Source organism: Nipponia nippon, unplaced genomic scaffold (genome assembly GCF_047370975.1).
Source record: "Nipponia nippon isolate SJK-2023a ecotype South Korea unplaced genomic scaffold, ASM4737097v1 scaffold_5, whole genome shotgun sequence".
Taxonomy (NCBI): domain Eukaryota; kingdom Metazoa; phylum Chordata; class Aves; order Pelecaniformes; family Threskiornithidae; genus Nipponia; species Nipponia nippon.
Genome location: NW_028262369.1, coordinates 79654613 through 79667726, shown reverse-complemented (window position 1 = coordinate 79667726; position 13114 = coordinate 79654613). Strand labels below are relative to the sequence as shown.

Genomic DNA, 13114 nt, shown 5'->3' with positions numbered 1-13114 from the left:
TGGACGGAAGTGAAACGAACATGATAAAGCACGCCAAATGCTGGCATATGAACAGGATTGATATTAGACTCACTTTTTTATTGATGTAATATGGGTCCATGTCTTCCAAGGGCTCAGACACCATTCCTGGAGGTATGTCGCCGTATATAAATGGAAGAGTTTTTCCTGCCTCCAAATCACTGTTTGGCTTTGGCCCATTTTCATCATCATCTTTACGATCTTGTTTAGAATTCTTAGCTTTTTCTGCAGCAATGCGTTGTTCAATAGCTGCGAGAGACTCTCTAGTGAAGTATTGGAAGCTGTCTGGTCCTGGTGGTACAAGCACTGACTGCTCCATCTTTTCATCCTGCACATTTTAATTACCATTTATTCTTCTGCATAGGAAAATACTAAAAGAAAGCAGAAAATAAAATTCAAACAAACGTTAAAATCATCAAGTAAGAAAGATACAACGTTTATTTTTAAATCCTTTTTTTTTATGCTATGTTGGGATGTTCAAATACAAATATTGAAAAATATGTAAAATAAAGTAAGAAGTTTAGCTGGTGATTTGACCTTTGTAAGAGGCACTTGCATGGTTCTTATGCTAGTTATATAAACTGCAATAATTTCTCAACTCTAGGACTATAATGGTGTTTTACTCCAAATAAGCAAAAGCATGATACTTAAGAACAATCAGATACATTCTTTCCTTATAACTCTAATTATCTTAAAATCACCTCACATTCCTCTGGAATCAGTCAGGATTATATTGGTAACTATAAAGAGCACAGTTCATCAGACCTAATGCAGAAATTTCCACTGAGTTCAGCAAGAGTATCAGAAAACAAGCACTGTAGAATCAGAATTTCTATTAAACAAATAAAAATCAACTCTGCATGTTATGAGGTAGTAAAGTTGTGATTCCAAGTAAGTTTTTGTATAGGTAGTTATTCTAGAAAATAAGAAGAACAACTGCTTATTTTTATTTCAATTTAACTGTTACTATATATCTGGCTCTTTATTCAATAGCTGTAACTGGATAATTTTGGAAGTCTTCTAATAACATATTTAAGTATATATTGCAACTGAGAAAATAAACCCGACAAAAATAATAAAAAAAAAAAGAATGCCTGTTAAAACTATGGATCTGGCATCTTCTATGCCGCTGAATAATTTTCTGATGACATGAGACATACAGATGAAATGTGTATTTGCGCACACAATGGCACATATATCCTTCATGCCTAAATGTAAAGAGATATTTGCAGTCTCCACCCATTGCTGGGGTCTTTGGAAATGATCAGTCAGCCTTTCAGGAGATTTAAGGGTCAATGCCGGTCAGTACTCAATGAAATAAGCTAGAGATATGGAATTACAGAGAAGTAAGAATACAAGAGATGGCTGGGAGGAATCATATTAAAACAAATGAAAAGGTGACAAACAAAACCAGGAATTATGGAAAGAAGCTGAAAAAGATAAGGAAAATAGAGCAAAAAATGGAAACAAGAGGAGACCATAAATGAATGTAGAAAGAATTAGGGGAGAAAGTGAAGAATGTGAAAAGAAAAAAATAGAAAGACTGGAAGATTAGCAGTATAAAAATGCAGAGATGAAAACAAAGAAAAATAGAAAAGTAGGTGGAAGAACAGAATACTGGGAAAGGAGTAGGAAGGGAAGCAAACATAGATAGGGTTAAACTTTCTATTAAGGAAAAGTCAATAAGGAGAATAAGAAATTGGATAAGAAATAAAGGGAGAAGAAAGAAAAACATAGCTGGGAAATAAAAGAGAAGGTCACTAAAATATATTAAGTAATAAACCCCAAATCCTCTAGATCATTAATGCCAGGATGAGCACAAACATCTTAATCACACATACGTATTGAGTAGCGGTATATAGTGGATAAAATAAGAAAGAGGGGTCAAAGTGCTTATGGGGTCTATAACCCCAATTTTCTTGATTTCTCAGAAAAATTAAAAAAAACATATTTCACCTGGATGTATAGAATCATCACCCACAATCAGAGGGATGACTTCTAAAGAATTGAGGTGGCAGATTTGTCACTGTAAAGAATTAAAGGGAGCTAATCTCCTACCTAACAAAACACAAAGTATTGATCCATGCAGAGTGTAGACTCATGCCAAAAACAGTTCTCTAAAGCTTTCCCTTCTTCCTAATCCTGAAAGGAATCGGAATCATCCTGTTCTCTCTCCATTAGGGGGCAAAAGGATATAAGAACGTACCTCAACCAACAAGGATTTTAAATCTCTTCCTCTACATCGAGATCACCCTCCAGACATTCCCCAGCTCCCTGTTTTGTGGTTCTGTTTACCTCTGGGAACTGACTCTTCAGTCTCTTAACTACTGAACACTTATAAAATCAGTTTGTACACTCTGACATTATTTCTTAATGTTCAATCACACCTTGTGAATCCCTTGTGATTCCTTCTTGGGAAAGAAGAAAAAAAAAATACTAGCCACAACACTGTCCTTGCTGATTCCCAAACTGATCCCCATAAGTGGCAACATAATTTGGGAAAGAGATCTCATACTAAGCCACTATTCAAATATTATGGGAGCCAGAGCTCTAGGTAGATACTACTTGCGCTGTGGGCTTCAGGGAGATGCAGAGACTCAAGAGAGAGAGGTGGGCTCTCTTCTCTGCTCAGCTTATTTGACAAAGGAAGGGATGAAGGCCTCTTCTCTTCTCTCTTCTCTCAGCATAGGTATAATCCCCATGGGCACTAGCAAATGAGGATACACAGCCATGTCTCTGAGACCCAGGAGGCCGGTTTTTCTCTTTGCCGTTTTTCCTTTGAAAATTCTCTTCATTCTCCAAAAGCCCCACTGTACACAGCACTTGGTGTTCCCTGCCGTGGTGGCCAGCGAGGGCACAGCAAGCCAAACAAGTCGTGGTGCAGTGGGGGGGGAGGTGCTGGACAGTAGCAAGGACAATCTCATGTTTTGAAGAGGAAGGAAATGGACAGCCAGCAAGCAGTCAGCAAAGATGAGCTCTGAAACCCTGTGGTGCTCTGTCAGGATCATCTTTTAGCTCAGCTGAGTGTCCTGAACTGGCACTCAGAACAAGGAGGTAAGCCTGCAGGATTTGCATGCAGGTGCACAGAAACAAGCTACTTCATAGCCATTAGTTACGTTGCAAAAACATTTGATTCAGCTACTGTGTTTACATACTGAGTTTAAAAGCAGCAAATGCTGTGGGATTTTCTAATACCACCTGTATTTTTTCTGTGGAAAGGAACATTACATTATTTTTCTATAATTAATCCTAGAATGTTCTCATGTCTGTCAAATGTACACGGAGCTAGCCAGATATACACCTTTAGATGTATCTAAACATATGTAGGCTGTACCTAACAAAATGTTTCAGGAGAATTTATGAAGATTAAATACTTTTTATCCTCTACTTAACAGATTAGAGGATGATATTCCAGATACATTTTCCTCTTCCTCATGCATTTCCATGATTATAAGTCTTCAGAATTGCAAATAGAAGTCTTCTACAAATTTAAAAGTCAATATTAAATACATACAGAGTTCAATACACTCTTAATCCCAAAACACTTTCATCTGTCATATCACGGTGGTTAACTGAAAGGTTTGTATTTCCTTTATTATAGTCGGTGAATTTATTCTCACTTATCTGTGTAGGGGATGGATAACAATTGATACCAGGCCAGTTAATCAACTGATATCCTGATTTTATCAAGTGATTTATTAAATATTAATTGAATAACTACAGATTGTTTACACGATGCAAATGGACTTTTTTTTTTCTTTAGCATAGCACTGGTAATTCAACAGAGGAAAGAATATAAGAATACACAAAATGTGTTTTGTGTAGCAGTTCTTTCCTACTCTCCTGGAGTGAATGAGATTTTTTTCCCTTCTTCAACTCCAATTGTGTTTGAGTGACTTTCTTATGAGCAGTGTATCAGTAGGCAAAACATTTCAAATTTTGGAGAATAAGGTACTCGGAACATTTGAGAAGAGAATCATTCTGTTTCTTCTGAAATTTCCCAGGCAAAATATATTCATATATACTTTGTAGTATACATTGTTGTAAGCCAGATAATTCCAGAGCACACTCAATATACTCTGTGTGCATGGACCATCCGTAAACCACATGCAGAATAAGTCTGAAGCTATTCAGCTGCATCTGTGTAATTGCACAATGCATAGTTGATCTTCTCATGCATATTAAGTCTGAAGCATCCAGAACTATGCTGGATTAGCTATGCATGCACTGACCATCTGGGCAATACACATGCATTTGGTTCGGCACTTCCCTGACGGATGTGATCTACTGTACACCTTGCGTAGTTGTAGATCTACACATACTTAGAGAAAAACTCAGGCTGTCAAATACCCACAGAGTTTCTGCAAATTTCTAGAGTCTTCAAATTTCACCTAAATAAATTTTCTAGGCAAAATAAAGGGACATGTTGGCAAATAGATGGAGAGATGGTGCCTTGTCTAGCAGTGATTCCAAACCAGTTGCACACTAGCCTTTGAAGAAGTCAATTAGATGATACATAACTCTCTGAAAAAAAGACAGGTTTGAACAAGAAGATTATTTCCTAACCTGATAAGCATCTGGTTTACTGTTAGCTTTCATATTCTTCATGCTTTCATAACAACTAGTGACAAGGTTTTCTGGAGAGTTTGGTCAGGAGGACCTTAGCATGCATGTAGAACTACAGTACTGCAAATACCTAAACTTTAGCAAGCTAATTTCTTTATATTATCCATACGCTTAAATCTAAAACTGTAACATGCTTTAAAGTTTGATCTTCTGTGACAACACCCATGAATTAAAATTAACTTCCATTTGCCACAGAATATAATGAATGTTGAGATGTTGACGTTCCAATGGACCCTATGTGTTAGAAATTTGATTGTAACAGACCAGTTCCAACAATGTTTGTGGTACAACAGGTCTGGTTCAGCTTTATACTTTCACCTGCATAAACACCTATATAAAGCCTTCCATGATCACCTTTATATCCGAATGCTGAAATCAAACCTGATCTCTAAAAAACAATCTTTTTCCTGCCTCTCCCTCTTGCCTTTTCCTGCCCTCCCTCCTTCAGGTGCTAAGAGTCTCAGCAATATAACTTTTAATATTAGCCAGCATTTAATTTTACTCAATTAGCATAGCAATATGATTAACATAAAAAAGCTATAGCTTCTCAGATTTACCATATAGCAATGTGTCATGTTTTCTAGAACATACTACATAGATGTTCAGTTTCTTCTATGGTTAACACCGCAGGTGCTAAGTGATGTGAACATGTGTTTCTAATGTACAGACAAAATGAATAGGCCAGAATGGTATTTTTGCTCTTCTGTTGGCCTAGTCATGTCACACACTGATAAACACGTGACAGGCATGAACTACAGAATATGCTCTAGGGAATAACTAGACAATAATTTATGTTCTTTACTTTCGTAGGTAAAACTTTGCATACATTGGAAATAGTAGTGAATTAATACTTATGCCTCCCCTGCCCCACTTTTTTTGTTATATTCTTCAGTTTCTGAATTTGGTGAAAGGCTATTGAGACTAGATTTGTACACTGCTACATGATACAATTTGAGATAGTGCAGCTCTGGTTTGCTGGATGTGAATGTGCATCCAAGATGAAGTGGAAAGAAAGATGAGTGCAAAAGGGAATGCATGTGAATCTTTCAGCAAATACACTGCACATTCTTTTGCCCTGCTACTTGCAGAATTAATGACTCACAGGGCTCTTCATTATATACATCACAAAATATGATTTGTTACACTTGGTGATGTAAGAAATAAGTCATCTCTCACCATTAATAGAAAATAAAAATGACACTAAATCAAATCAAATATTAAGAAATTAGCACATGAAACAGGACACTTTTCACTGCCTGGTTAATCTCCCTTTGAATTTCAGGAAGGCATCCTTAAATCTCTGTACAGACTGCTGTTTCCTTGTACTTTCCACCACTGTGAAACTGATTGCTGAGGGAAAACTCAGGCAAGATAATTCTGCTAGAGTAAGCAGAATTTAACCTTTGCCCTTCACTTTGACCTTGCCCTGTGACACACATTATGTTTTTGCTTTTGGCATAAACTAACAAATCAGTTCTATTAAAAATCATGCATCTTACTATTTTGAAGAAGCATCAGAGTGGCAAACAGTAGCATTAATTATTTGAAGTGCTCTAGGTGCAATGATGTAACATTGGTAACTTCATTTTTATAGAGAGACTAACTAGGTATTAGCGAGGTTATCAGTGATATGCACAGGGAACGTCAACTAATAGACCACAGCTACTACAGAATAAAGATAAAGCAGTGAATCTACATGTAAACTCACAGAGCCCAAACCTCTATGTTATATTACTTCTCATTGTATAGTGGCACAGTCTCTCATTATTTTTGATTTATCAATTACTCATTATGATTCTTGTCTTCAGAATACGGAATAAATATAAATTACCTTCCTCAAAGTGTGGATTTGTGGGAGGAGAGGAAGGAAGGTATGGGCAACTACTGCAGTTTTGTATGTGAGGCCTTAGCTAAGGAGAAACCCTTGTTCCTTTCTTCACAGAACCGAGCCTGTATCTGGCCTGTTTATCCCTATTTTAGAGTTACTACAGGTAGCAAAGGTAGGTAGGGTATCCAAAGCAACACACTTGGCAGAAAGACAGAAATCAGATGAGAATATCAGGACTATGCAACTTTTTATGACTCCCTGTAGCTCATATATAAAATTAAATTTAATTCTCATGAACAGCTTTATAAGGGAAACATGCATATTACCAGACTGATAATAGGATTCTCCCTTATCTTTTTTCACCATCTTCTTGGTGTTCCTTCTTGGCATGGATAACACAGATCTGGGCACAAGGACTTGCTTGCATTAGATTACTTGGACTTGGCTAACTATATTTATTTAAGGCATATTAATTTTAAATAAAGAGTAGTTACATTAATACTGCAGACATCAGAATAGGGTACACACATACGCACTGAGCTATAAATGAATTCTCTGAAATACTGGAAGCAATCAAATACCGTATACTAGCTCAAGGGAAAGTCTCTGCTTTGCAGCTAGATATTTCCATTACCTAAGCTGATACACAAGTAAGGTTATTGGCACAGGGAAAGAGTCACAGAAGGGGAGAGACGAGGAGAGAGGATGACTATTTAGTTTGCCACAGAGTTGCAAACAGCCACGGGTAGCTATGTGATTTAAGAAGGCAGTCTAGGCTGCCCAACAGCCAGAAAGCAGAACAGGCAGAGAAAGGAAACACAGCTAATGTCTATGATATCCACGCTGTTGTATAATTGCTTAGCTTACATCTCATTACATGAGTATCTATGCTTAACTCCCTCATCAGCTCCAGGGAATTCAAAGCCACATTTTCCATCAATCAGCAAAACTCTTACACTACCACAGGCAACAGACCATCTGATCTCTCTTTGCAGTGCTCTGCCATCACTATGCAGGAATGAATTCAAGATTAATGGGATAGAAAGAAAGCCCATAAGAAAACATGAACTTGGCATCTTAATGGTAAGCCTTCATTTGGGAAGGCAATCGTGGCTTCTGATCCCTGCTCCTAGAGCTATTTCTCTACTATATCTAACAAATTCACTTGAGAAGAGTCCGTTGAAAATCGCCGGAGGTGTATTCATAGCTGTGAAGAAAAAATTTAGGAATACCTTTGGGAAAAGAGGGTTTAGTTATAGTTTTCACTCCCAATTAATTTCTTCCATTCAGGAAGAAAATAAAAGCCTCAGTTTTGAAAAATAAAACAAAATAAAACAAAATAAAACAAGTCAACCCTCTCCAAACAAAATAACTGAGAAAAACCCCCATGTCAGGAAAACAAGAATGCTCCCTGCGAGCTATCTGTACTAGGAACTGTTGTCCACTGCAGTCAAAGCAGACGTTTGTGTAGCTACAGCCTTTTTTCCCCCTAACACCTAGATTCTTAGTTCTATCCTTGTTTCTTGGTTAGAGTAAATCAGAAGATCACATGATGTGGACACAGTATTTTATTCATCACTACTAGTTATATATGTATATATATATATATGTATCCGTTGTTGATATTGCTATTCTCATTATATTTTTAAATTTAAGTAATGTATCTCTAAACCAAAATATAGCTATTATGCTTTGCTTTAGATTAAAAATAGCTGGCTTGTTTCTGCTTACTGCTTTGCTAGCTTAATTCCATTAACTGCAACCAAGTCACTTCGGCTTTAGAAAGCTGAAAAAAACAAATTTAGTTATGCCGTTCTATAGAAAGAAAAAAATATTTTAATGGGACAAGTCACAATGCATCTGCATTTCTACTCCATCTGAGCAAATATATTTAATAGGTTAGAACTACTGGATTGCTACCAAGCTGAATGAATTCCATGCTTACTGTGTTTCTGCAGTGTATCTTGTGCAGCAAATGACTGCAGTACAGAGTAGCAATCTTTCTGCTTTCTTTCATTTCATCAGAGCAGGGACCCTTTCTATTGGCATTCTATATTAATAATTCAATATTAATTTTCTCAAGCAATGTCTAAAACATGTTTCTATTTGCCTTAGCAAACATAATGGCACCTTTCTTTGGTTAAAAAAATAAACAAAGCAATGTAGGCTATGCAGTGTAAATTATGTAATGCCACTGATTCATTTTACATTAAGGTAAAATTTAATTTAAGACAAGATTTAAGTTCTGGTTTTGGCATATTACCACACTTGAGAAACAAGAAATAAAAGCTGATAGAAAACAGATTGCTCCATACCCTGGAATGATGTCAAATCTGCAGAGCTAACAAACTCAGAGAGATCTCCGTACTCAAAAAAGTTACTAAATTATGACTTTTGTGGGTTGCTTAACCCCATTAACAACATTCTGGTGAACAGCAAGCACTGATTTCACTCTTGAGGTTCCCCTGAGTCGAGGAAGCGGATGTGGGGACAACAGGAACATATTTAACACACAAGATAATGGGAAAAAATCAACTGTAATTAAGGAAACAAAAAGAATTGCTGGTTTGCAAGTAAAATGGTGGGACTGCTATGAAGTGATAAAAAAACCCAAAACTGTAGAAGCTTGTAAATACTTTTTGTACTGCACAGGAAACCCAGACACCATACGAAGGGCAGAAGAGTTGAGTTTCAGCTTTCTCCAATTAAATATTAGAAATAAGTTTTCATACTTTATCCCCTTGCTTTCACCCACTGTGCACTCAAGGCATGCTTCAGCACATGCTTGTGCATGGTGCAGAGAGGAGGCAGTAACAGCCCCACTGCTCTGTTTTAGAAGCAGGGTGTTATATGCTAAGTCAGTGCAGTGCAGCACCCAAAGTGAGCAATCCATCTCACAAATTGTCTTTGAAAGGAGGGAGTGCTCAAGGAATGGGAGATGCTCAAACCACAAACCAACTCTGCAGCCTAGGAACTGCTATCGCCACTGCATGACTTCTGTATAGCTCCTATGTTCATCATCCCCTCCTGCAGCATTCTGACTGTCTTAGGTTCTGTGAGATGCAACAAATACATGGGCTACATGTGAAGCAAGTGTTTGTCAAAATAATTTGTGTGCTGTATGCTAAAGTCATGTAACATATAACACATGCCTGTAAACACATGGCATTCTCATTGCTGTTTATGTGAGCAATGCAATGTATCCTTTTTTATTGGCCACTTCTGATCCTGCTAAGGCCACATATCTACAGTTCTCCCCACATGTCCCTCTGCAGTTTTGTGATTCTGAACTCATAAATGAGCAATCATTTTATCAACAGTAAGAGGATTCTGCTATTTGTTAGAAGGTTGCTTTCAATGTATTAATAATTTGCTAATAATAATGTGGCTTATTACTAACTGATTAACAATTTCTCTTTACAGTAGCATAATTAGTGTCTCTTCTTGCAAACAGAGCTTTATTTAACTTCATAAACTATTTTATATATACAGGTAGGTCTCAAAATTTCTTACAATGAATGAAAAAGTCACATCACTGCTGTAAAGAAACTTCTTCCAAAACACAGACCTGGTCAAAAAAAAAAAAAAAACCCAAATAAACAACTCTCACTTATTTCCTGATTAGTTTTGAACTGATTTTCCACAAAATTTGAATTCACAATGTTAGTCCAATGTCATTTTGGAAAGTTCTCATTAAGTGGACATTCATGAGGCCATTATGTTTCAATCTTGTGTCCAGGCATGGCTATACATGATGGTAGTCTTGAGACCTGACAGTACTCAAACCCTGACACCTTGTGGCCTAGAGGTAGTATAGTTGCACAGTTAATTTAGTCTATCGAGTATTAGATAAAGTAATTTGCACCAACATCCAAGAATTATTGCTGCTAGTAATCAAGCAAGCAAGCACATTAGAGCTAGTTTCCGTGTCTCTGCCTTCTTTTGCAATTGAGGTGAGGTACCCCCCGTAGGTTACACATTGGCTTGATAAGTCTCTCTAGCACATCTCTTAGGCAAAGACTACTTTTCCTACAAATAGCACTTACGGTTCAGCAGCCATCCCAAAATCCCAGCACCAGTGCGTATTCCCACACTCATCGTGTCTCAACAGATTCATCCCAAAGCTCATACTTCTGACAATGGTGTGCAGCTCACCACTTAGAAAAGCAGCAGCTGAAGCATGTGATTCAGAAAAGCAGCATTTGAAGCAAGCAACACAGTGACTTTGTAGAAGTCCTTGATAGAGTTATGCTTTACTCTGAACAGAGTAAAAGACATAAAACCAAAAGTAAAAAGTACTAAAACACTCCTCCATTACTACTTCTCTGAATTTCCTAGTAATTCTTAGCTTAAGCTTTGGGGTTTGGTCTGAGTCATTTAAGCTGTCTCTCACACAAGGCTTCTCTCAAAATGCTCAAAGAGAACCTCTTGCTTTTACTACTCCCACCTCCTGCATCAGGAGACCACCTGGTCATCCCCATCAGCTTATCAAAATCCATCCACTAATTTGGTGTTTAGTTATCATACCACTTAGCAGAATGAGTTTTCTTGATCAGCTCCCATTCACAAACATGTCATGTGATTACATCTCAATTGTTTTACTGAAGCGATGCTATGACCAAGGCTAAAGGTCCGATTTACTTTCTGCTTGCACTGTTTCCCTGTGGAGTAGCCTGGAAGCTGGCTGTGGGGTGACCCAGCTGGCAAGCCCACAGAAAATTGCTAAAAATATGTTAAATCTAGATGACATTAAAAGGTGTGTTGACTTCTGTGTAGATGGAACGCAGACATATTTACCTACCCCATCCATCCATATCTGCCCTTGAGATCCTCCACACAGCTGATGCTGGGCAGAGGTAAGGTCCTACATTCACTCCTAGAGGATGTCTAGGCATTTGCAAGAAGCCTGAATTCAGTTCGCTAGTCTTGCTGAGCACTAGCTTCCACCTAGAGTTTCACATAGATACTTCATAACTTGTAAAAGCGTTTTGTATAGACATGGAACGTCTTAGCCCACAAAGCATGAATTAAAACATAATATTTGTAATTATAAGGGTTTAGGCATAAAAAGAAGGAAGTATCTCAGAATAACAAGCTGTAATGCATAATTCTAAGTGATCACAGTATTTAAGAGATCCAGCTGAACTGGGCTTTGTGTAGAAAAGATTCCCTACTCATTTCTAAAAATTTATTCCAGCAGGGTTTTTATTCTCATTTATTTCCCCCAGTGTTTAGCTTGTTTTGAGATCTAAAAAGGTCCTACATTATATTTTCAGTTGCATAAAGGGGAAAAAATAATCTTGAAAATTCCTAGAAGCAATGAAATAGTTTTTGCTATTAAATGGTTAACTACAAGCAGCAGCAACAGCATCTTCTGCCTCTATGACACCCTAAGCAATGCCTTATTGTAAAAAGCTTCAGATGTGCAGAGAAAGGCAGAGACTGGGAATTAGTATTTCTGCAGAAGCAGTGGTTTGGAAGCCACTGAATGACGCTTGTTAGCCACACTGACTTCTATTTAAAAGCAAAGGTTTCACCTTTTTTTTTTTTTCTTTTGAGGTGCTGGTGAGTTTCTAGTCATTTAATATTTTATATTCTAACCCTACAACTAATGTTCAGGATGTTAATTTGATTTTTGAAAATATAGGAATATAAAAATATAATAAATAATCCAGTCAAAAGCTAGACGTGATAAAATTATAGGCTATGAAATCTAGTGGTGTTGGGATTTGGGAGTTTTCTGGGTTTTTTTTAATCCTGTATTTGGTCAAGAAGAAAAATTAGAGAAATGTTCTTCTTTAAAATAAATAAGAATATATTATGTGGAGAGACTGTAAATGTTTAGCAGCCCAGAACACTTAAAAATTTATGAACTTAATGCTATTAAGTGTACTGAGAAAACAGACAAACTGTATATTGCAGGTGACAACAAAGTTAAAAAATAGCAGAACTAAGGGAATATCACTGGATACCATGTGATATTTAGAAACAGAAAACCATTAATCAGAAATTTCTGAAATATAGCTATATACTTTAAAATGGCATAAATGGTAACATTTTGCAGCAACACACTCAGTCATTCAAATTCTGAGCCACTTCTGGTACTTTCCTGAAGACCAAATCATCTACTAAAAAGCAAGTGACATTTACTTTATGAAATATAGTACTGAGCTATGAGGTTAAAAATATAATTGTAGTGCACATTTAGTGATTATTTTGCAAAGAAAGCATTCTCAAATATGGGTACAGAAATATTAAAAGGAAAGAAGTTTGAGATCTGCAGTTCCTATGGATATCATTCAGTGCACATCAAATGTGCAGTTAAACTATGTTAATGAAGCTAATGAAGTAATAAAATATTCAATAATTTTAAAGGTTTCTACCTTGCATTCTATCTTGAATTGAAACTGATAAGTTACAAGGTCTGTATCATGTGAATCTGTTCATGTGGATCCACCTGTAAGCTGAGAACTCAAATAGGAGAAGCAACATGGTATAGTGAAGACCACAGTAAATAATAGCAGATCTGACTAATGGCAAACCACATCTCTTTCAGCCTCAGCTTTTCTGCTGGGGAAATAACAGTTTACCCATTTTAAAGGATTTTTGATTGGTGATTAAAATACTTTCAGCTATTCTTCT

The 13114-nt window shown here is 36.8% G+C and overlaps 1 protein-coding gene across 6 annotated transcripts in view; it reads right to left on the bottom strand.

Moving 5' to 3' along the window:
• Positions 1 to 13114, bottom strand: part of LOC104009974 (sodium channel protein type 1 subunit alpha) — a 104854-nt gene that overhangs the window by 71069 nt on the left and 20671 nt on the right. For all 6 annotated transcript variants that reach the window (XM_087731664.1, XM_087731666.1, XM_087731660.1 and 3 more), the window contains one exon: positions 74 to 389. In XM_087731664.1, the coding sequence (XP_087587790.1) occupies positions 74 to 337 (264 nt within the window). In that variant the 5' untranslated portion in view covers positions 338 to 389. The remainder of the gene's footprint in view (positions 1 to 73; positions 390 to 13114) is intronic.